This window comes from Marmota flaviventris, chromosome 17 (genome assembly GCF_047511675.1).
Source record: "Marmota flaviventris isolate mMarFla1 chromosome 17, mMarFla1.hap1, whole genome shotgun sequence".
Lineage (NCBI taxonomy): Eukaryota > Metazoa > Chordata > Mammalia > Rodentia > Sciuridae > Marmota > Marmota flaviventris.
Window position 1 is genome coordinate 52,720,774 of NC_092514.1, and position 24,160 is coordinate 52,744,933.

A 24,160-nucleotide genomic window follows, 5' to 3' on the forward strand; every position below is an offset into this window, starting at 1 on the left:
ATAAATAGTAATCCTTCTGTTTCATGAGAAAGTTTTACAAGCATAGAGATTATGAACTCAGTTCTAGAGTTAGGCTGCCTAGGTAGCCTTGGGCATGCTACTTCTCTCTGAAGTCTCAGTGAAGAGGAACTAATAACCCATCTCACAGGTGTGGCATTATTAAATTAGATAATGTATAGATGTTGGAGTCTGTAAACAAGTCAAAATAACACCTGGCATTTTGCCAGGGGAATGTTAGAGTTCCTAAACAAGTCTGGATGGTGCCTGGCAAAATGCCAGAGGGAGTGGTTTGAGAAGTAACAAAACTGAGCCATTAAGTGTGGAGATTCCTGATTGGCTGACTGATGTATCTAGTTTATGTTAATTAGATAAGCTGTGTGGAATGTATAAATACTGCTCCTGTCCTGCAATAAATGGCTCCTACTCCTGCTGTATCAACGTACACAAGTTATTCGTCACCCCCTGATTATTCTGCAGCAGCTGGACTGCGGCATATAGACAGTCCTTAAGATGTACCTAGTACAGAGAAAGGAATTCAGTGAATCTTAGTTACTATCATTACTGATTTTATTAATGAAGATGTGAGGCAGGGTGGTTCAATAAGACCAGTGATACTAGAGATTTGAGATAGGAATCAAAAGGACCTGTTTCCCTACTTACACTACAGTAAGAATTTTTTTTTTCTCCTCCAGATCATCATGAGGATTTTTTTTAAAGTGTATAAAAACTTTGAACTAAATTATTGAGAAACAATATGAATGCAGGCTATTTTAAAAACTGAGCTAAGTTTATGAAGACAGAGTTCTTGTAAGTTCAGCAGTTTTTGTACATAAAATCTTTGATAAGTCTGTCCTCTTTATAGAAGTACAGAATTTCTTCAGTCACTGAAAAATGAATTTGTATGTCAGATCTTGAAGCAAATCCTTCAAACCCATGAGATTACTGACTTTGTAAAGAAAGCCTTTCAATAGAATGTTTTATTGCTTGATTTGTTCTGTGTATGTAGGCTGATTTTAATATTCAACCAACTCTTGAATTTCCACTTTGAGTATTATATGCTTTCAGTATTTAATCCCAAAATGACCTCTTGTTTCTCACAGCATGCTACCAGTTTACCTCCTTTTCTCTGATTAGTTCATGTGGCTTCAGGGAATACCTTCCTTTTAACATTAAACTAGGCAAAAACAGAAATAGAAAGATAAATCTGAAGCAAGATCAAAAATAGAATTCATAGCTAAATATAAATCTAGAGGGAATTATCCAATTATTTGAATGGTCCCTTATCACAGACAACCCAGGATTGACTGACTTTTGCTTCTTCCATATATAGAACAAAATGGTTAACAAATACCAAGAGTAATATATGTATATATGTGTGTGTGTATTATTTTTTCTTTTTAAGAGTAATGATTTTTAATAGTATCTTAAATGCTGTTTTCTTTACCAAATACCTTCGCATATATATTTATAGCATGTGCTTTTTATAACCGCATGCATTGTCTTTGGAGACCATCCAATCTCATTTTGACTTGTAGGTCAGAGAGCATTGAGCTGGGAAAGTGGAGTTATTGTGCAAACTTGAGCACGTTTCTCAGTCACTTTGCTCCTTCCACTCTGCTGAGGTAGACTTGGAATACGACAGAAGGGAAATTCCCATCTCCCTTTTAGAGTCCCATTTTAATTTGCAGGCTAACAGCTGTTTTTTTTTTTTGTTTTTTTTTTTTTTTTAAGATTGGATAAACCCCAAGTAGGAACTTGGAAACATGGAAAAAGACAAATGATGTGTTTGTCACTCGAGGCAAGGTAGCTATTAAGTGCACGAATTTAATGCAAATCGCAGGCAAACGGTATGCAAACTTTGCATTAATTTATAGAGTCTTAGTGTGGACCTTGCAAGCTGCACTGAACTTCTATGAGGTTTCTAGATTAAACTAAATGTAATACCTTTTCAAATCATTGTTTTCTCTGTGTTACGGGGAGTCGACTGCTTAAAAGTTTGACACTCTGCCCCCCACAAAGATTTCACTAGCGCTTCATTCCACCCTACACCCGGCCCCGCCCCCAGTACCATCTGACGTCACGTGACACTGTATTTGCATACTACCTGGGACTGGGTGTGACGCTCCCCCTTTCTGAGCCTTTTCATTGGTGGCATTGGAGAACCAGCCTTCTTCCTGATGGACCAATCAGCGGCCTCTCGGACATAGGAAAGCAGGAGAGGGTGGGGTGAGGGTGGGGTCTTGGTTTGGATCGCTAGGCACAGCGACCAATCAGCCTTGTTAAAGGAAGAGGCCGTTGTGCATTGGTTGAGAGGGGAGGTCTGGGGTTCTGAACGCCAATTAGAGCTCTGAGCTCTGGGGGCCGGTCTCCGCCCCGTAGGGCAGATAAGCAGCGGCCGCGGGGGTTGGGGGGCTGTGCGGGGCTCGTTCTGGGGCCGAGGCAGGCGGGCGGCTGGGCGGGCGATGGCAGGGGCCGCAGCGGGCGGCAGAGGCGGAGGTGCCTGGGGACCCGGGCGCGGAGGGGCCGGGGGGCTCCGGCGGGGCTGCTCTCCACCAGTCCCCGCCGGCTCCCCCCGGGCCGGGCTGCAGCCGCTCAGGGCCACAGTCCCCTTCCAGCTGCAGCAGCCGCATCAGCGCCGGGACGGGGGTGGCCGCGCAGGTGAGCCGGGCCTGGAGCGGGTGCTGGGGAGGCGCCGTTGGGGGAGGGGGCGCACGGTGGGGGGAGGGGCACGGGGAGAAGTGTGAGGGGGAAGTGGAAGAGGAGTAGGGAAGAGAAACGGGAGCACACAAAGTCTGCGAGGGAGAAGGGAGAGAGAACGAGGAGCTGTGAACCTGGGGTGCAGCGCCGGGACCTTGTGTGCGGGGAATCTGGCCCGGGAGGTGAGGGGAGGGACCTGGCAGATAGAGGCTGGTTTGGGGGCGTAACCCAAAAGTGGGCAGAGGTGTCGTATGGGGGTGAGTGGAAGATGCAGGGAGTGGGAGTGAGGTGTGAGGAGTGACGAGTGATGGGGGCGCCCTGTGCGGAGGGCTGCGCTGGGAGCTAGGAGCCGGTGGGCGCTGGACGCCTGCACGGGGAGGGGGAGGGGCGTAGAGGAGAGCCCCGTGGAGCCATGTGTTACTTCTCCAGCTTGAGTTTGGCCCCAGCATCCCTCTCTACAGCTCTGAATCTTTTCTCCACGCATTCACGTGCGCTTCCCTTTTTGCCACCTCCGGGAGCTGATTTAGTTTCAATCCTTTGGAATAAGTTAGTTTAACGGCTTTTACTGCCGTGCAATCGCTCAGTTCTCCCTACATTCCTCTCAGTGTGGTCTGGAAGTTGTTCCCAGATCATTGACCTGCTTGATATGGCTGTCTCATTCCAGCCATCCTGTGTAGTGTGTGCATGTGTGTAGAACCCCGGGGAGTTTGCCCATCCCCCCAACCAGGTGGTTTTGTCCTGAGCATTGCCGGCCAACGTGGCAGTGAGTGGGGTGAGGGCTACATTCAAGTACGCTGTGGCAAATACCCCACTTTCTGAACTTCACCGAAACAGTTTCTTAATAGCAGCTTGATGTGGGTGTGGGGAAACTAGGGAGGAGCAAGTTTAACTTTGCTTTCACACTCAAAGCTGTGACGGGACCCACAAATGCAGGCACTTAGGAACGGAAAAGGAACCTACTTGCATGAGGAGGTTGGCAATAAGTTGAAAGTGAGGCTTGCATTTGATTCACACCAGATGTGAAAAGATCATTCATTGCACACTTCCAAAGCCTGAGTCTGTACCAAATGTATGAAAGTCATGGTTCCTGCCATCTTAACAGTTAATGACATGCTCTAAACCAGAATCTCTTGAGCTTTTGGTGATTACAAAGCTTAGTTGCTGCACATTCCCAACCAAAAAGTATAGCTGTTACCGTGCCTTACTTGGTAGAAAAGGAGATTAATCAAGTCTGTGAGGTAGAAAACCCCCAAATCTATCTGGACCTCACTGTGTTAGCATCACATCTCAGAACATAGAAACGTGGTCAAATCTGGTAGCAAGATGGTGACCGAGTAATAAAAGTAATTGTAGAATCTGGTGGTGTAAAAGAAGGCAATGCCCAGACAAACTCATGCCTATCATGAGCTATAAAGCATACCACAAGACTACAAACCTGTTGGTTTTGTTTGGGCTTCCTTAAAACCAAGGGAAGTTAGTGGAACAACAAGCACCAGAACCTTAGTCACTTTTAATAGAAATCAACAGATAGCTTGCCTGTGCTGTAGAAATTGATTAGCAATCATATTTTGAGAGCAGTTATTTTGTGACTCCAATTAGAGCTAACATTAAAAGGAAAAACAGTGGTGGATGATCTGCAGAGGGGAAGAGTGTAGGTTTGGATGCCTAAATTCTTTACATGGCTTGCTCCTTTTGTAACATCAGGGGTCCTAAGGTACTGATAAAACACAGGAAGCTAGAACTCAGCATAGCTTGTCAGGTACCTTAGGGCAAATCAAAAGATCTCTTGTTATGTATTGGGCTGATGGTTTCTCCACCTGTTAATGTCCCAGAGGTACTAATAAGACATTTACCTAGTGGGTGGTGGGATTATCTGCAGTAAGGTAGGAGAAAGAAAAAAGTAGAGGGAAAGACTAGCCTGAGCCTGTGGACTTCTTTGTGGCCAGGCATTAGAGGAATGTACCTGGCACATCAGATCTTCTGCATGTTAACTTTAGCCTCCATGTTGAAGGTTGTTTTCATTCCATTGCTTTGGGAAGTGGCAGGGGTGGTTCCCTCTAGGCCAGTAAGAGATACATGATGGAGGAAAATCCCTTGCTATCCAAACTCTTTAAGAGAATGGTGTTGAGAATCAGAATGCCTGTGGGTTTTGAGTCCAGGTTTTGCCATTTATTTACTAGCTGTGGCTAGAGAAAGTTGGTTAATTTCTGTGCCTCAGTTTCCTCATCTGTGGGTAATAATATCTACATCCTAAGAATCAAATGAGTTCATAAAGTACTTAGAACAGTGACTGACACGCAGAAGGTTCTATTAAGAAATGTTTGCTGCTGCTTATTCCCTTGGCAGAGCCAAGGTGAGAGCACTGTTGGCCAGAGCCCATTGCCTTTTCAGGCTTCAAAGAGCAAACCTAGGTTGGTCTGAAACCAGTACTGCAGGTTTCAGAATTTCAGGGCTCCTTGTGTGTTTTTATTCCCTCATCTTTTAAAATGAGCTTTCTAAACAGGGCTTCGAAACCCAACTGTTTAAAAAGGCATATGAGCTGGGACTAGGTTTCAGGAACAATCACGTGTCGTCACTGTTTCTGTTTCTCATCCTAAAATGATGTAACATTCAGGCTGTGCAGTTATCTCCACACTGCACACCCTACTGTGTTCTTGACAAGATATATTAGATCTTGTAAAAAGGGTTGTGGCGTGAAGAGTGGAATTTACCTTCTGCAACCATTTATCCACAAGAGACATCTTCATAAAGCGAGGAATGACTTCATTTTTATGAGTCTGGGCTATGAGAGAGGAAGGCTAAGAAAGTGAAAAGAAAAATGAGGGTCAAACCTAAGAAACCACTAGTGGGTAACAGAAACCCAAAATAAATTTCTTACTGTACTTGCCCCTTAAATTAAATTCTCTTTTGTTTCTTAGGTCAGTTAGAGGCTGCTGACTTTTATGTTCTTCTAGGACCACTGATGATCAGGGCTGAGAGGTGGATTTTTCTGGGTTTTAGTCTTACCTATTCTATTTGGTATTTCTGTCTCTATAGCCCTAGAATGAAGATAATGGGTTTCTGTTTTGTTTTTGTAGTCCTGGGGATGGAAACAAGAGCCTAGGTGCATGCTAGGCAAGCACTGTACCCCTGAGCTACAGCTGCAACCCCATGAAGATAATGTTTAATCAAACTTTGCTAATTATTTCTCTTCTGGGGCTAACTGGCTGAAGCCAAATGTTGCCTTGGAACCTTCTCTATCCACCAGAACCTTCTTAAAACCAGTAGCTTGTTACAGCCTATGGGCCACATGCTACATATCTCTGCCTGTTTTTGTAAATAAAGTTTTATTGGAACACAACCACACTCTTCCTTTAGGTACAATCTGTGGCTGTTTTCATGTTGTCAGTGGCAGCATTGAGTAGTTGTGATAGAAACTACCCACAAAGCCTAAAATACTCACTGTGTGGCAGTTTACAGGTTTGCCTACCCTTGTCCTAAGTAATATACCTGACCATTATTCTTACATAAAGAGCAGTTTAAATGTGTGTAATATATACCTCCTCAGAAAACCCTGAGGTTAAAGAAAGTAACTAATAAGCCTATATCCCTGTTAGTATTTTAGAGGAAAGGGGACCATCCCCCCACATCCCACTGGTGCTGGGGATCCAACCCAGGGCCTGGCATGTGCTAGGCAAGCACTCTACCACTGAGCTACATCCCCATCCTGGGAAAGGGGACCATCTGCTTCCAGTCAGTTCTCAGTCTTTGTGGAAGATCAGCACATATGAATCCAGACTGCCCACCCCCACTGCTGTCAGGTGACATGTGTTCAGTAGACATAGCTAATTTGAATTTACATAAAAGCTTAACTGTTAGGCAAATTTGTTCCCCCTCCTCCCTATGTCCCCCTCTTCTCAATCTAACAACTCAAATTGCAGTGAACACATTTTAAAATCAGATGGAAATTACTTTAGGCATATCTCCTGTTTTGAATTTTTCTCATTACCTTTCAGTTTTCTGAACAGATCATTGAGAGCTGGCAGTAGTCATGGTTGTCCTAAAATACTGGCTTCCGTACAGGGACATAGGAAGGGTAGTTTTTGTCAAATGTTTATTATGGCTGCTTCATGAATATAAGGCAGCATTGTTATTAGCAATGCTATTGGTAATTATTAAGCCCTTTTTCTTGCAGTGCTTTGAAAGGTTAGTCCTTTGTGGGAATGGGTGTTTAGCTAGGTATGGAGCCGTATCAAAGAGGTTGCAAATTAGAGATCTGGAGAGAAAGCCCTCATCAAACTGTGGTCTTTCTAGCCTCTGGTGTCAGAAACAGTCTGGAGATTATAATAGAATTGGACCTTTCTACACTAAGGAGCCATCTTGCTATAATGAGGCTTAGGGGTACAGTTAAAAGTCCTTTAGGAATACAGTTGTCCTACAACCTGTGATTGAGGCAGCTTCTATTGGGGCATCATTAAAACCCCAGGCTCTTCCTAGCCTGACACTGCTAACTGCTGCTTTTGATAGCTTTGCCAGAGCCAGGAACATGGTCAGCAAAATGCACTGCTAAAGCATCTGACTCTTAAATGTTATCTTAAATTTGTTGTCTAACTGTCTCTTTGGTACCTAAAGGAGTGTGGGTCTACTGTTTTGAATATCATGGGATTAGATGGTATGGGAAGTTCTCCACTCACATAATGTAGAACTAAAAGATCTTAAACTCTTTGAGGTCAGTTGAAGAGGGGTGAAAACCTCAGTGGGGTATAGTGGTAAAATGACATCCAGATATGGGTCTCTAGGAAATTCGAGGCAGGATTGCAAACTTTCATGGTGATGGGGCTAATGGGAATGTTGCCAAAGTGGTTGGTGGGCTTCAGTGGCCAAGAGAACACTGCCTGCATTCTCTGCTAAATTCAGTTTAAAATGAATGGCACGATGGGCTCCATGGCCCCATTATTCCTTGACCTTGGTGGAACTGTTAGATATGCAGTATCCTCTTCTAGTAAGACCTTAGAAGTGGAGGGGCCTTCTCTAGGTCCTTAGAAGTCTCAAGTAGAGCCTTTCTGCCAAAGGATTCAGACTTCATAGTCTTCATATTCTGGGACAGATCTGCTTTTTGGAGCTCTTAGAGAAACTGTCACATATATAAAATGCTATTTGATACTAGCTCAAGTGCTCTGAATGGCTTACCTGGGCTTACTCTTATTCCAGGAGCAGTGTAAAGTTCTTTGAAGGGCTGGAGGGGAAAACTGGTGTTTCCTTTCCAGTTCAGAGCACAGGTGAATGCCTATTAGCAAGTTAATTTAGAGAGTGGACAGTCTCTTTAAGGGTTAATAAGTTTTCCTCTCTTCCAAGATGGAAGTTGCCTTTTTTCTGTCCTAAAAGTGGGAGCAGAGAAGAGAAAGTAGAAGCTAAGAAAGGCTGAGTGGGAAATCTGGTCAGTTTTCTCCTCTGCTGAGTTGCATCTTCATAGAGAATTCCATTATTTGGTTTGCAGGGTATGAATTAACCAAACATTAGCCAAATCTATTCACATGGTTAGGTCAAAAACAAATCCTGATGTCAGAGAGGAAAGTTTGGGATGCTATTTGAAGTTTATAAATTATCTGTGCTCCATTTCCTCCACAGCCATGTGGAGCTCATGAAGGGGCCATGGTTCCTGGGCACAGCTGTGTGGTGGGAAGCTCTGGTACAGCTGACTGTGAACAGCAGACTCAAGCTCCTGGTGCCCTTCAGACCTCCTGGTTTTCTGGCACTGTGTTCTCCCTCTAGGGTCACGACAAAGCTGAATGCCTAGCTTTGGAGTCTTTTAAATGTTTATCCTCAGGCCCAAATAAGCCTCAATTGACTTTTCTGTGTGGGAGCACCACAGCCAATCAAGGGTGGCTTTAATAAACTTAAAAGAATGCTATCAAAATATTTCATAATAGGAAAATTTCAAGTCCAGCCCTGGGGGACCTGGAACTGAAGTTCAGGCCATGTACAGACATTTACTTTGCCCTGTTCAGGCACCCAGGTCTTTGGGTTTGCTCAGGAGCCCCAGACAGCTGGCCCTGGGGGTGGGTGGAGTGCCTTTGCCTCAGCCCTACCCGCACCTTAGAAGTTTGTATTTCTAGCTGCCTCATCAAACGGGGAGAGGTGGGGAGCACTTGGCTGCTCTGAAGCAATCGGCCTGTGTTAGGAGTTGAGGACTGTGTTCTCTCCTTGGGGTTGCCCTAGCGTGGCTTCTCAGGATAAGGTAGGGTTTGGCACAGTGGAGTTATGCCTTGGGGTGCCTCCTTTCTGACCTTGAGCTCTTTCCTGCACATGGTGGGTAACTTTTCCAGGGGAGCCATGCTTGTTAGGGAGCAGTCTGCCTAGTCTACCACCAGCTCTGCCACTTGGATTCCTTTATTATCTGATCCTATATGAAGACTTGCGAGAGTACTAAGGTCCTGTGTCCTTAGGGGCCAAAAGTAGGATTCAACACACAACTCCAAAACAGATCCAGTACATCTACAAGTGAATAAAATATAAATTCAAGCTGGAGGAGGCATAGAATTAGTGAATATTCACTGTGTGGTAAGGCTAGGGAACATTACACAGTGGTAATGTTTTTTGGTTTTTGGTAGTGGGGATTGAATTCAGGGATACTCAACCACTGAGCCACATCCCCAGGCCTATTTTTGTGTTTTATTTAGACACAGGGTCTCACTGAGTTGCTTAGCGCCTTGCAGTTGCTGAGACTGGCTTTGAACTCACAATTCTCCTGTCTCAGCCTCCCAAGCCACTGGGATAACAGGCATGCGCCACTGTGCCCCGGCACTACTGGAATGTTTTGAGCAGGCTTTTGTTTGTTTCTTTCTTTTTTGATTGGCCAATGTTGTTATTCTCTCTAAAGTTAAATTGAGTTCTTAACTTTCTTCTCTCCCTTTCAAAGTGACATTGTTGGGACTGGGGTGTAGCTTAGTGGTAGAGCAGGTGCCAAGCCCTAGGTTTGAGGCCCCCCACCCCCCAAAAAAAAGGAAAGAAAATGAAACATTGAAGTAGTGTTTTCTGGTCAGCTGTGTTTCTTAACTTTTTTAAACCTCTATAGTTCCTTCTGCCCCATTTTGGAAATTGTGTGCTGCCTTTTTAAGAAGTTGGCACCTTATGTTTCAAGTTCAAGTGCAATGGAACTTACAATGCAGCTTGAACAGATTTGAGTGTTTTTGCAGAGGGAAGGCCAGGGCAGATGGGGAGTGTCATGCTCAATAAATACTTGTTGGATTGAGTTGCTGGAAAGGGGATGGGGTGAGGAGAGGGAGCCACACCTCCCCCAGGCTCGCTTGTAATAGTCTTCCCACTTCTGGTCTCCACACACCACTTCCCCTCTGTAACACCTCTGTTTGGCAACTTACAAAGCACCCCCCCACCCCCAATGCATTAGTGTTCTCTCTTTAAATCACTGGTCTCCTATTCATCTCGGTCATTGGGCTTAAAGCCCAGCTGGTGGCAAAGACGTGGCATTTCCATGGATGTCGTTGTTGAGTTGTAGGTTCTCTTCCCAACACATTTTAAAGCCAGAGGGTGAGTTTGGGCAGTTACCACATTAATCTTTGGAAATAGCAAATTTGTAGGGTTTGGTTATGCTTTTGTTAAAAAGCCAGATCACCTGTCTTTAGCCTTAGAAGTAGATATGGGTGATGGGCTTTGGAGACAAATGCTGGATATCCTTTCACTCCTAGTAGATTGTTCCAAGCACTACTAAGAATAGACGTGCAATACCACATAGCAAGGAAAAGCAGGACAACAAAATTGAAATCTTTGACCTCCTAGGCCAGGGAGCAGAATGACCTGTGGGCCCTAGGGTGGCTTCTGAAGTGTGAATAGACCAGAAGCCCCTTCTCCCAAGCCAGGCGTCATTCTATGATACCAGAGACTGCTGTTTCTCTTCCCTGTCCCCCGCACCCATCTATAGGAAAAAGCATGAAAGAGGTGCTCATTATCACTCCCCAAATAACTATCCTTCCCAGTCTGTGTTCCCTTGCCTTTGAGGTTGCCAGCCATGGGTCTGGTGAATTAGTCAAAATGACTTTATAAACTTGCCCAGCTGAATGTAACTTGAACAGAATAAAATGCGATTATGAGGCTAGGCAGCTTCTCTTCCCTTCTCTTCCCTCCTCCACACTCCTCCACACTCCCTTCCTTTTAAGAGTTTTTTGTGCTCCATGCCTGTTTGATCGCCCACGCGGCTTTGAGTCTTTGAGAGAACCACTGCTGATAACACGTGCGTTCCCTGCCCCACAGCTGCAGGCTGGCAGAAACCTGCTGCACAGCCCCTGTTTGGGGATTGTCTGTCTGACTCGTGCCCATCAGATATGACGTACAAACTGGGGGTGGGGCAGGTGTGGATAGCATGTGGCATGATAGAAGGGATGCCACCCAGGGCTTTCACAGTAAATATTGCCTAGTCTGGATTGAGAGAGTGGGGAGAGGAGGGCAGTGGAGCTACATCCACAGAGGGATGTACACATCTTAAAGCCGAAAGCAGCACCTGGATGGTTTCTCAGTGGAACCTTGATCCTGGGTACTTTTGTGTTCACAGCAGAAAACTAAAATGGCTCCTTCTGTAGGAGTCTGTGAATCCCAACTCTGGAAGGCCCTAAAATTCACCTGTATTCTTCAGATTATGGTTAGTTTTAGGTTTGTTTTTTTTTTCTTTTCCTTGCAGTACTGGGGATTGAATCCAGGGTAGATAGCTTTAGTTTTGACAGTGTATTCCATGTGTTTCATTCTTGGTACTTAAAATCAGTACTCAAATATTTTATCACTTATCCTCACAACTGTCCTATTGATACAGGTAATGTGTCCTTGTTGCAGATAAGGAAACTAAGGCCCAAGACCATGTGACTGATAAAATCCTTTTGCTTTATTAAGCAAAGGGCTCTTCCCACATATGTATGGGGAATCTGTTGTAAATTTCACCCCAATTGGGCATCCCGCTGCCTGCCTAGCACTTCTCCGGCCTTTGTTTCCCTGCTGATTGTTTTCCTGTATTCCAGGAGCAAAGACTGATTTGTTAGACAACCCAAAAAAGAATTGGAAATTGGGCTTCAAAGTAGTCTGTTTCTTCAGCACCCCAGAGTGGCCATCCACCCTCCGGCTTTCCACATTCCTCCTTTCCCTGTGAGGTATAGACAGATGTAGATAATTGGAAGGTGATGGTGACTGCATAACTACATATGTGATGTGGTGTGGCTTTTGAGGGTTTCTAGTTGGTTTGAGGATGCAATTTCCACGTGGAATGTGCCACTACCATAAAGAGGGCACCAGAGGCAGATGGGGTGTCCTGCCTCTTTGGGTCATGATCATGGTTACAGAGCTGGGAACTTGTCAGGGGGATATGCTGAGATGGAGCTAGTAGGAGAGGCTATCTCTCTAATGTGTGACAATCTGAAACCAAAAGAGCATCTGGGAAAAATGTGGGTGGTACATTCTCATGGTGGGATATAGGTGCAAGTGCGTGGCAATGTGCCATGTAAGGGAATCCCTGGTGTACCCACTCCCCTTTGGTGGTAAGGGAGCCTGGGGGAACATCTGACATGCCTGAGCATGTCTCCCTCTCCTCACTTAAGGTTAGCTGGGAGTAGGTGATGTATACACAATATAGCCCAGTGAGGGTGACAACAGGGACGGAACTCTGGGAGAAACCTCTGTCTGGGGACTTGGCATCAGGGAGAATTGCCTGGCCTGCTTCTTAGAGGTATCTAACCCTCCCTAAAGGGTTATGGGCAACTCTAATTCTCCAAACCAGATTTTGTATAGACTTTAATGTTCTAATACCCACATGCTTGTGTGGAGTTTTTCTTTCCCTGTTACTTTCCAGCCTCATAAGATAATAAATATTACAAAACCATTTCTGTATATATAATAAAGATTTTTCCATGGTTCATATAAATGCTTTGTTGTTGTTGTTTTTTTGTGGATTTTTGTTGTTAAAAAAAAAAAAAAAAGAAAAGAGTAACCAACAACCTTATTTAACTTTTTTGACCTTTTTTGGTCCCCTTCCATGTACTAGTTCGCCTCTACTACAAAATACTTGAGTGCTTGCCGTGTGCATTGTAGGGGGGGTGGGGAGCAGAACTGAGGAACCATCACCAAGCAGCGATGCCTCCAGTGCTGTCTCTTCAGCTCCGACCTCCCACCCTCTGATAGCTCCCATTTTTTTTTTTCAAACAGAACACCACACAAAAACCCAGGAAGGACAGTGCTTGTGTATGTGTGTTTGTGTGTGAATGAGTGGGTGACAGGCATGAATGTGTGTGTGAGCACATGTGTAGAGAAAAGTGCATGTGAAAGAAAGCCAACAGTAAGGCAAACGGAGCAAATGTTGATAGGCAAATCTAGGTAAAGATTGTATGGGTGCTCTGTCTGCTATTCTTATCTTTGCATCTATAAATTTGAAATGATTTCCAAATAAAATGTTTAACAAATGACTGTGCTAGGCTGATTTGACTATCAGAAGATCTTTAGAATGGAAGTTTTCTTCTACATCCTTATAACATCTCTTATTCTTCCCCATTTAACAGACGGACCAACTGACACCCAGAGAAGTTAGGTGACTCATCTGAGTTCACAAAGCACATTGAGGTAGAGACAGGGTTTGGGTCCAGGTGTGGACCTTGTAGTAGGCCACCTCTCAGGAGACTGCAGCTGGGCCTTACCTCTCAAACTGGACAGGGTTGGCATCAGATTCTGACAGCTGACTGGGTGCCTGCTGCCCTGTGAGTGCCCAGCCCCTGCTACACGTGGACCCAGCAGCGGAGTCAGCAGGGTTGCAGCAGTGTGCTGAAATACGGAGCATGTTCAGGATGTCCAGGTACCTTTAGGGAGAACCGCCTCCTTACTCTAAGGTTACACATTCTCACCGTGATCTTCCTCAACTCTTCATTTCTTGAATTACATGAAATTGGAAGGCTCTTCTGCACCAGAGCCATGGAGTAATGTAATACCACTTCACATTTACCCAGTAGAGTTCTAAGTGGGAAAGCAGTGAATTTGGTTTAGAAAGCGATGCCAGGTTATGGGCCTAAGCCAGGCAGCTTTTCTCCGCTATGTTGCCATTAGTTGGTATACCCACTGCCTTGTAAATGTCATGGACTTAGGGGAGGGTGTTTGTGTGGTTCAGTGCGGTGTATCTTACCAAATGGGATGGGAACTACGACTTTGTACAATAAGGAATGGCTCACTTTTATTGAGAATCTTCCCTGCATCGCGCGGCAAAGGGGAGCTGGATCATTGCTAGGCAGGCGGAGTTAGGGAATTAGACCCTGCCATTGTGTCTTCTTTCACGCTCAACCACAAGTTAGGTATCTGTGCTCCTTGAAGGCCCTCAAATGATGGATTTTTTTTTTTTTTTTTTTTTTTTGGTGGTGCTGGAGAAGAGACCCAGGACCTCATGAACGCTTGGCAAGTGCTCTATCACTGAGCTACACCCTCAGCTCTTCTTATTTGACCTTGAATTTGTGATCTTTCTGTCTCAGGCTCCTGAGTAGCTGGGATTATAAGTATACCCCACTACCTGACCCTACCTTACTACTACTTTTTTTTTTAATATATATATTTTTTAGTTGTAGGTAAACACAGTACTTTTTTTTTTTTTTTTTTTTTTTGTGGTATTGGGGATTGAACCCAGGGCCTTGTGCATGCAAGGCAAGCACTCTACCAACTAAGCTATATCCCTAGCTCCTGACACAATACTTTTTAATTTTTTTTTTAATGTCATGCTGAGGATTGAACTCAGTGCCTCATGCGTGCTAGGTGAGTGCTCTACCTTGGAGCCACAACCCCAGCCCCCTATCTTACTTCTTAACAGAAAAAAAAAAAAAAAAAAAGGCTTTCTGAAAATTGTTTTAGTGAACATCTTTTTAAAAAAATATTTTATTACTTATTAATGGACCTTTATTTATTTGTTTATATGCGGTGCTGAGAATCGAACCCAGTGCCTCACGGATGCGAGGCAAGCGCTCTACCACTGAACTACAACCCTAGCCCCTTAGTGTGCATCCTTTATGTGAAATTCTTACCTGCTGCTTCCCTAGACTTGATTAATCTAGCTGTGGTTAAGTTGTCCTCAGGATGATTTTCAAGGGCCCAGGCAGTTACATGAAGTTTATCAGTGAGCATTTGCTATTATTATCACCCCAGCTCATACACTCAGGTTGTTTGTCTTCAGGCAGTTGTCAAGTTATATAGACTATCCCCTACAATTCTTTGACATCCTCTCGCTCTAAACCTCCACTATTCTGCTTCTGTTCTACCCCAGAGTATGTGCCAGGTGGATGACAACCAGAATCAGGGTGAGATGGAGGAGGGCGACAAAAGGCTGCTCCCAAATTCCTGTGAGGTTGTCTGAAGCTTAGATGTCTGTTGGAGCTGCTGTGCAAGTGAAAGGACTGTGACAAGTGAGTTTTTGTTTAGGTTTTTTTTTTTTTTTGTACTGGAATTGAACTCAGGGGTGCTCTACTACTGAGCAACATCCTCAACCCTTTTTATTTTTTATTTTAAGTCAGCTAAGATTCTCAGGCTGGCCTTGAACTTATGATCCCCCTTCTTCAGCCTCCCAAATTGCTGGGATTATAGGTGTGTGCCACCACGCTCAGCTGACAACTGAGCTTTTACGTTCTAGTTCTTAAGAGGCTTGGATAGGACATTCTGTTTTGGGTTTTGTTTTGTTTTTGCAGTGCTGGGAATTGAGTGCAGGACCTTTGCATGCTAAGCAAGTGTTCTACCACTGAGTTATATCTCCAACTCAGACATATTGGTAATTAACATCCCGTATTATTTCCCTGGATCCAATTCTCCCTTTTGCATCCGGAGAAAAAAGTCATTTCTTTACCTAAATTATAAAAGATGATATTATCATGAAGCAGCTCCTGATTTTAGATCAGACCCAAAGCCTATCATATGCAGGGAAAGATGGCAGAACTATCTTCCAGTGCCCTCTGCAAGAGCATGTGGGGAGGTAACCCAGGTAGGGACCCTCTGTTGAAGTCATCAGAAGTCAGGCATCTGTTGAGGGTAGGAAAAAAAATCTTTCTAATGTAATACCTTCAAGATTCTTTCAGGAGGGGCCACCTAATCTTGTTTTTCAGACTAGTTTACCCTGGAGGCACTGCATAACCTTTGTGCCTCTCTTAGGAAATCTGAACAACTGCAAGACCAGGGCTTCAGAGCAGGGGCTGTCCTGGAATGTTGCCCAGCACACTTTGGGTTTTTCCACAGCTAGGGCATAGCATGAGAATTTGCCACTGATTTAAGGTCAGTTTCTGAAGGTCAGGGCCTGGGGAGGGAATCACCCCGTGGGATATGGTGATCTCTTCTCCTCTTTATAGCTGGAGATGTAGAGCAGAACTTGAGTGAGGCTATAGATATTCAGAGCAGTGAAAGTGAACAAGATGGTTCACACAGGTTTTCAAGGATGTGATGGTTGAGGAGAGTAACCCTAATAGGATCTTAGACCCTAAAGGCAGAGCAGGCTTTGTGACCTTTCTGGTCCTGACGCATATATTGAACCTTATGCATCCCCTCCCCCACAAGCCCAGAGCAGATCAAATCAGAGTCAAGGTTAAGAGCAGAGGATCCTGATAGTCCAAGCCAGTGCTGGGTAGCAAGCTGGACAACCTGCCCTCCGAGCTCTGAGGCCTGCTTGGTGGTTAACTCCTAGCTTGTCGAGTCACATGACCAAATCTTCTGCTTGTGGCTAGCCACAGGTAAATTGAGCACTATTTATATTCTCCTGCTCAGGGGAGGAGCTAGGAGAGATCATCTGGTAATTCACAACACAGCTGTTGGAGCATCCTAGGTAAGGCAAGCCTTCCTTTAACTTTGTGCCTTTTTTCTTCTTCTTCTTCTTAACTTAGTTAGCCCCTGGAATAGCATGAGCTCTGAGATTTCACCTTAGCTGCATTGGTCAGTAGCCATCTTTACTTATCCTTTAATATTTAGGGAATTGTAACATTAGAGGAGGCTCAGGCTTATCGAGTGTGACCTCCTGGCTTCATTGGGTGAATGTTGAGACAGCCGAGGACTTTTAATTATCTCTTCCTGATGCTTTTCAGGAGCAGACTCTACAATCTCCCTCATTCAGTTTTGATGAGCAAGTTCTTCCTTTGTTTAGCCAAAATCTCACCTGTTCCAGCTAAAACCTTTTTATGGTTCATTTTTCACAAACACAGAAGGCTACTGATAAATTTTAATTCATTTTACCTCCCTCCTGGGGTCTAGCTACCATCTCTCTAGCCATTTTTACCCCTCTCGGGATCTTTCTCAGTCTCACAGGTTTCCTTTTGAAGGGCAGTAAAGACAAATGGATGCATTTGGGTCACTTGACTGGCTCTATCTGAGGTTGTATCCAACTCCATCCATGTTTCTGGACTCCTAGGAACCCCTTAATTCTGCCTGAAGTCTTAGTTTTGTCCTTGGGACGACATGGCCCTCCTTAATTTAGTTTGATGTCTCCCTTCATTTACTATCTTTATTCTAGCTTGATTGGACTTGCATCTTCTTGTGAGTTTTCATTCCTTGCCTCAGATTGTTTCCTTCATGGTTTTATTTCTTCTTGCTCATCTTCTTTTTTCCCCAATTAGACATCCAGAGCAGTGACCATTGAATTTGGCTACAACCTGCCAAGGTTGGGATGCTAAAGATTGTAGGTCTTGCTGCAGAGTGAATTGAATTTCTATCTTGTTAAGCCAGTTTTTTGTTTTTTTCCCTCAGGACTTTATTTTGGAGATTTTTCAAACCATTTATCCTTCATCTAGATTTACTGGTAACTTTTTGCCACAGTTTTTACCTGTCTTCTCTCCTGTGCTTGTAGTAGACATACCCATATATGTGCATCCATATACACTCTTTTGGGTGAACTTTCTGAGAGTAAGTGGCAAATATCATGGCATTTTACTCTTCAGTAGCATATTCTAGGAATAAGGGCATTCCTCTACATAATCATAATATTATGATGCCTAAGGAGATTAACTATGATTCATATCATATAACATAGAGTTTGTTTTCACATTTCCTCTTTAGTGGCTTTGTTATCTAGAACCCAGTTAAGATCTATCTCATTTAAAAAGTCTTCAATCTAACTGGACACAATGGCACATGCCTATAATCCCAGCAACTCAGGAGGCTGAGGCAGGAGAATCACAAGTTTGAGGTTAACCTAAGCAAATTAGCAAGACCCTCAACAATGTATTGAAACCCTGTCTCAAAATAAAAATAAATAAAAGGGACCTGGGATGTGCTTAGTGGTGAAGCACCCCTAGGTCAATCCCCAGTACCAAAAAAAAAAAAAAAATCTATAATTACCCCCTGATATTACCTTGGGAGCTGCACAAAGCCAGTTCTGAATTAACACTAATGAACATAAGTATTGATGTGAGCAATTCAAATAAGGAATACCAACATTTTTTTTCTTTTGACTTTTGAAATCATTGAGGAAGGCAACAAAATGCTGTCATCAAAATTTTATCAACAATTATAGGCATTTTAGGCTAACATTAAATTGACTACTACTTAATTAAACATATTGCTGTCTGGCAGTTTGCTAGAAGTCAGAGAGAAGGCAGGTTGGATGGGGCTAGAAGTAAGTCACGGTTTGTTCACAAAGCAAAAATTATTTTGATTATTTGAAAGTTATCTGTATGATTTCCTTTTTTTTTTTTTTTTACTCTCTTTCTACCTTCCTCACTAGAAAAGGAATCCCTTGTATTTTTTTTTAATTGTCTTCTTCCTTCCTTGGCTGACCTAACATGCCTAGTAGATAAAACAGTGTTCCCCAGACCCAGGAACAAACATCCTCACTCCTAGCAAAGGAAGGGAATGCAATCTTCTGGTCCATGGAGCAGTTCCTGAACCAAGGCAGCCAGGAGGTCATGACACAGCTGAGTCTGACAGTGAAATACAAAACTGGGAAATGTACTTTGAAAAGTCTTCTGTGTGGGGAATAAAGGGCCTCACTTTACTCTTTGACCTTGGAGAAATCAGTTCACCCCCACAGGGTGGGTGTAACACTTAGGAAGCCCTGCCCTGTAGATTTCATGACTGTGTGGGGTGCACATATTCAGAACAGAAATCAGGATGCAGTTTTAATCACTGTCGTCTTCTTGCAAGATCTCTCATGGGTGAACCTCCTCAATCTCTGGTTCTTCCTGTGCCTCACTATCTTAAAAGACAAGAGCAGACTGGGCATTATGATTCCTTTTCTACTTGATAGGAATCGGATTGCTATAAGAAGTAAAGATATGAAGGGTGTCTACCTATCCTTTGAGTGTATAGGCCACCCCCAAATCCATCACTCCCAACTAGCAGTGGGGTAAGGATTTGTTTAGACGGAGGGGGCTAGGCTGCCCACTGTGTGCTGTTCTTGCAAAGGCCCTGTAGACCCTAAAGGAACTGCTCCAATCAGTAACTGCTGGCGTTCTGTTTTGTCTTGAGAATGTTGAAATCCTACAGAGCTCCTCTTTAGAGAATTCAGATAAAAGGTGAAAAGTTCACACCACTTCCTTTTCTTCTAACTGTAGTTTCTTGAGAATTGAACAAATGTCAGTGACTGCTATCTAGATATTTTCTCTCTCTCTCTCTCTCTCTCTCTCTCTCTCTCTCTCTCTCTCTCTAACCTTTGCCTCCTTACTGATACAAAGAGTTAGCGTATTCCTTATTTTTTCCCACAGTAACATCTCCAGAAGGGTTTCTCTTGGCCCATCTCTCCAGCTGCCTCCAGCTTGGGAAGTCAGACTTGCAGCCAGAAATGCTTTCATTGGCTCTCGCTTGATCTGTACACTTAAATATGGAGTCCGTGATTGATGGAGGGCCTGGTTGAGAAGTTCATGTATATACAAACACCATCACTCTTATTTTGGGTATTAAGCCTTCTTATTAAGGGAAACGATGGTACTCCTGTTTTGCCTTTCTTTTGAATCTAGTTTCTTCTCCCTGATGAGGTTCAAGTTAGCTGCAACTTGATGTTGAAGAAGGTGTTCAAAGCTCCAGGTTTAATTTCCCCAGCTGGGATGAATGGGGTCTTCGAGGGCTTTCCATAGAGGGCTTTCTGACTCTTTTATAGTCATATTGGGGATTTCCGTTTCACCACAACCTCCCTCCCAAACCCATACGTTCCTGAATTAAGCAGTTAAGCAGCACTGGACCACAGGGAACTCTGGAGAGGCTTGCCCTGTTTAATCCCAGTACATGTACTGAAACAGAAAAGTAATGCCTATGAGGCTGCTTAGAAGAACTTCCCCTAGTTACTTCAAATCTGTTCCTGGGGAAATGTTTGGAAATTCTGAATCCCTATTTGACTTTGTTCCTTTCAAGAATAATAATTCTCCCCAACAAAAGGGCTGTATCACAAGGAACAGAACAGGGGAGAACCTGTTCCCTTAATGTCTAGCCATACTACCCTGGCCCTGCCTGCTTCACCTCTCTAAGTGAAGATCATTGACAAAGAAACAAACAACAACAACAAAAAAAAAAAAAAAAAAACGGTGGTAGAAAAATATAACATGACCTCTTTTTATTGAAAATGTATATGCATACCTATGTGCACAAAGAAAGGTCAGGACAAATGTGCACCATGGTGATCTATAGATGGTGGTTGGATAGTTTTTATTTTTTATTTCTTGCTCATCTGCATTTTCTTATTTCCTGTAACTTGTGCAGCTTCTGTTATGATAAGAGTTATTTATTTGCTTTTTAAGAGGGGAAGTGAGGGCTGAGGATGTAGTGCAGTGGTAGAGTGGTTGCCTAGCATGTACAAGGCTGGGTTTGATCTCCAGCACTGCAAAAAGAGAAAAAAAAAAAAAAGGTAGGTTTATGTGTGAGAAGGCTAGTGCTAGTATTGAAGCACGAAGAATGAGAAAATGACTCATAGCTTGTTTGTTGAACCAGCTAGTTGTTGAGTTTTTGCCCTGCGCAAGATCTCATTGGCTGTCTCTTCCTTCTGCAGTCCTCCTTGGGTATTCTGGGATGACTAGACCTCATGCTGATGGAGTAGATGATAGCCTTGTCTTTATGCCCCAGGCTTCTCTCTTCCACATTGCCCCTTCTACAGAGGACAGTCCCCTTAGATGCCCAGTTAGAACCTATTGTTCAGGGGTTGATTTCGTCTTGTAAGAGTCTCTTTGCCCAAGCTAAGCAGAGCAGCCAGAAGCACCTCACTCCCTGCATCATCTGCTCCCTTCCTCCTTCTCCTGAACCCATTCCTGCCTTTCTTCTAAGAGCCGTTACCCTTCTCCATCAGGTTCCTCTGATAGGGATGTGCTGGTGTGGTCAGGATGGAATTGATTTCCAGCAAGGGGTATTGGGAGCAGCAGAGACAAATGGGTGTGGTTCTTCTCAAGGATCGTGCTTGGTGGTAGCTGGCACTTAGGGATAAGTTGCATTACTTCCCCACTTTGACCTTGACTGCAGCTTCTTGTCTTACTCCTTAGCATCACCAGTGTTTATCACAGAGCTGATGTAGTGGGTACTCAGCATGCTTCTTCAAGGAATGGGTTGGGTGCTGTGATGTGCCAGGCCTCTTCCGCTGTTGGTTCAGTATCTTGTCTGCCTTGTGTGCTGTCTGCCCTGTTGACTGTCCCCCAAAGGCAGACACCTGACCTCTAATCCCCACCACAGACAGCCCCTCTCCCTAAAGCCATACACCCATAGCAGTTGGGAGACAGGGCCAAGTGGTTCTGGAAGATAGCACCTAAGGCTTCTTATCTCCAGCATGTGCTGTTTTGTTTTGTTTTTTCCATTTGCTGTTGCCCAAGAACCAGCACATCCGCCACTGCTCAGCTACATGGCGAAATGGCCTGGCCTGGTGCCAGGGTGCTTCACCAGGTGGTTGGGCTGGGGAGGCTGCTGCATGCGATGGGCCGATAATACCCCACAGTGCTGTAAACAGGACACTCCACCCTCCCGCAGCCACTCAGCCAGTGCCCCAGCGCCTGCTGCTTTGTCATGACCTGTCATGATACAGACTTCTCTGATACCAGAGCCAATTAAGGCCATTTCCCAAATCTGAGAGGGTGCATTTCAGAAATGAAACTAATTCATCTTCCAACCACAAGCAGCCGTTGTGACTTTTCAATGCTTCCTATCCTTTGGTCACAATCACGTAAGCGCAGGGCAGGACCCACTGCCCAGATCTTTCCGGTATGCCCATGAATGATTAGCCCAAGAACCCCTATTGCATCTACACTCATGAGATTCCTAGGGGGCTGTTTGCAACTGAGGTCAGTCTCATTGTGCAGCAGAACTTAAGTGCTGACCTGCAGCTGCTGATGCCCAAATCTGCGAGCTGTGTTATTTCCCACCCTGTCACCATTTATCTCAGGTGGCATCCATGACTTTGTTAGATTGTCACTACTAAAGGAAAGAGCTTTGACACGAAAGACATGCACACATCTTTCCAGGGAGCAGGAGAGCACAGGCCTATGGACATGGTGGCTATAACTTGGTCACGTCTTTTCTGGGTAGTCTCCTTTTTCTTGACTCACTCATGATATTTTCATCTCTGCTTTTCTTCCCAGCATCCCTAAGGGGTAACGCAGGCCAGCTGGGGACCCTGCTTGTGGAGGGAGAGCAGGCCTGGTGAAGTAGGTCATATTGACTGCACTTGTATCCTTGTGAGGACAGAGCTGCAGTCAGACCTGTGTTGCTCGCATCTCAGCCTCTGCCAGATATCAGGGGACCACGTTGCCCCTGTCAGCCTGCAGTCCCTTTAAGGAAGGCATGGGAACACACCAGTGCCTGATTTGGGCTTTGATTTATACTCCATTTGGGGGAAATTGACATCTTGGTTTAGTTCTTAATTAGTTTTGTTGTCCAAAGAAGCTGGTGCTTATCAAACCATGTGGAGGTTTATAAAAGAAGGAGTAGATTATTTTTCCCTATCAAAATTTAATCTTTTTAAAAGTGCCCCCTCTGTTTCCTAGGCACATAAGAAACATGGCATTTTACCCTCCTCTAAGGGGCTGGACATGCCAAGAATTTGGGGATTTGGGAGGGGCAGTGGAGCCGAGCTGAGGGTTCTGAGACAGTAGAAATTCTGTCTTGTGGCCAGCTAGGAGTGGAGCCAGGGTACTGTGCTTGGGTGTGGCTGAGGTCTAGCTGACTCCTCATTTAAGGAAGAGAAACTGAGGCAAGACTTCCAATTGGGCCAGATACAGTGAGAGCTTTGCAGGTCTGCGGTGGAGAGTGAGGCAGTACTTGTTCTCTCATTTCTTTCTTGCCTATCTTCCTTCCTTCCTTTTTCTTTTCTTTTCTTTCATTTTTTTTCTTTTCTTTTCTTTTTTTTTTTACTATTTGTGTAAGTTTTTTATATGGAGAAGCAAGTCAGGACCCCTGAAATCTGCAGAATCATTGCAAATAACTTTGGTTGGAAAAAATGAGGAATTGAGCAAAATGGGTGGTTGGATCCTCACACCAAATTCCAGGATTCTGGGTGCACCCTACCCTAGCCCAGCCAGTACTGGGGCAAAGTACCACTATGATTATTGTTCTTGAGGTTGGACTCCAACAAAAATTCATGGAATAGGGTGGAACATGAGGGTGATGAGAATTCATGCAAAATGAGTGTCGTTAAAATTATCCCAAGGAGATAGAATCCTTTATACTAGGTTTTAAAGACTTCCTCAAGAAACAATCAAATACACAAAATAAAAAATAAAAACAGGTCACCAGAAAACCCCAGGTTAGGCCTGCCATCTCCTCTTTGTTTTCCATTCCTGAACAGGAGCTAAAAAAAAAAAATACAATCCAGCATCCAGTTATCCAGGCGGGTGTCCCAGCAGGTTCCCGATGCTAGAGGATGTGAGATTTGGGAACAGCTGAGAGAACACTGACTTTATAGGAAGGAGGCTTGGATTTCTGCGACTCCTTGGGTGGTAGAGTCCCATCTGAGCTGCTCTGTGCCTCTCTTCCTTATCAGCCTCTCCTCAGCCGCTTCTAGAACTGACAGGAGAATAAAAGATTATATCACACAAAGGACTTTTTGTGGATGGGGCAAAGCTTGAGAGTACCATATGAACACGAGATAGTACTTTATATTTTTAATTACAGAAAAAAAACAAACCTAAAGGAGATTCTTGCAGGGACTCATTTGAGAGGATGGGACAGGTAGCTTCAAGAGCTTTCCTCCATTCCTGTCTTTCAGCTCTGGAGTCATAGTCCCCTTCCTTTTGGCCTCTGGAATCAGAACATTCTATCCTTCATCTTATTTACTCACTCGCCTACCTCCCATCTGCCTCTTTGGTTATCTGTCATGTAATTTTGCATATCTGCTTTCCAAAGGCCCTCCCTCATCACTGGGCTCTTGTAGGTGCTTTTGGAGGCCCACAGGACAGCGTTTCAGTTGTGAGCCAGCTGCTGATGTGGGCCAGAAGCTCCCAGAAATATTCGGATTGCCAGCCCAGGAAAATGAATAGTTGAAATGCTGTATAGGAGGTAAAGTTGGGGCTTGAACCAGCAGACCTGT

General features: G+C 44.3%; 1 protein-coding gene across 3 annotated transcripts in view; it reads left to right on the forward strand.

The window, feature by feature from the left end:
* Positions 1 to 2,424: 2,424 nt before the first annotated feature.
* Fam117a (family with sequence similarity 117 member A) overlaps positions 2,425 to 24,160 on the forward strand; it is a 43,806-nt gene continuing 22,070 nt past the window's right edge. For all 3 annotated transcript variants that reach the window (XM_027924764.2, XM_027924765.2, XM_027924766.3), the window contains exon 1: positions 2,425 to 2,658. In XM_027924764.2, the coding sequence (XP_027780565.1) occupies positions 2,463 to 2,658 (196 nt within the window). In that variant the 5' untranslated portion in view covers positions 2,425 to 2,462. The remainder of the gene's footprint in view (positions 2,659 to 24,160) is intronic.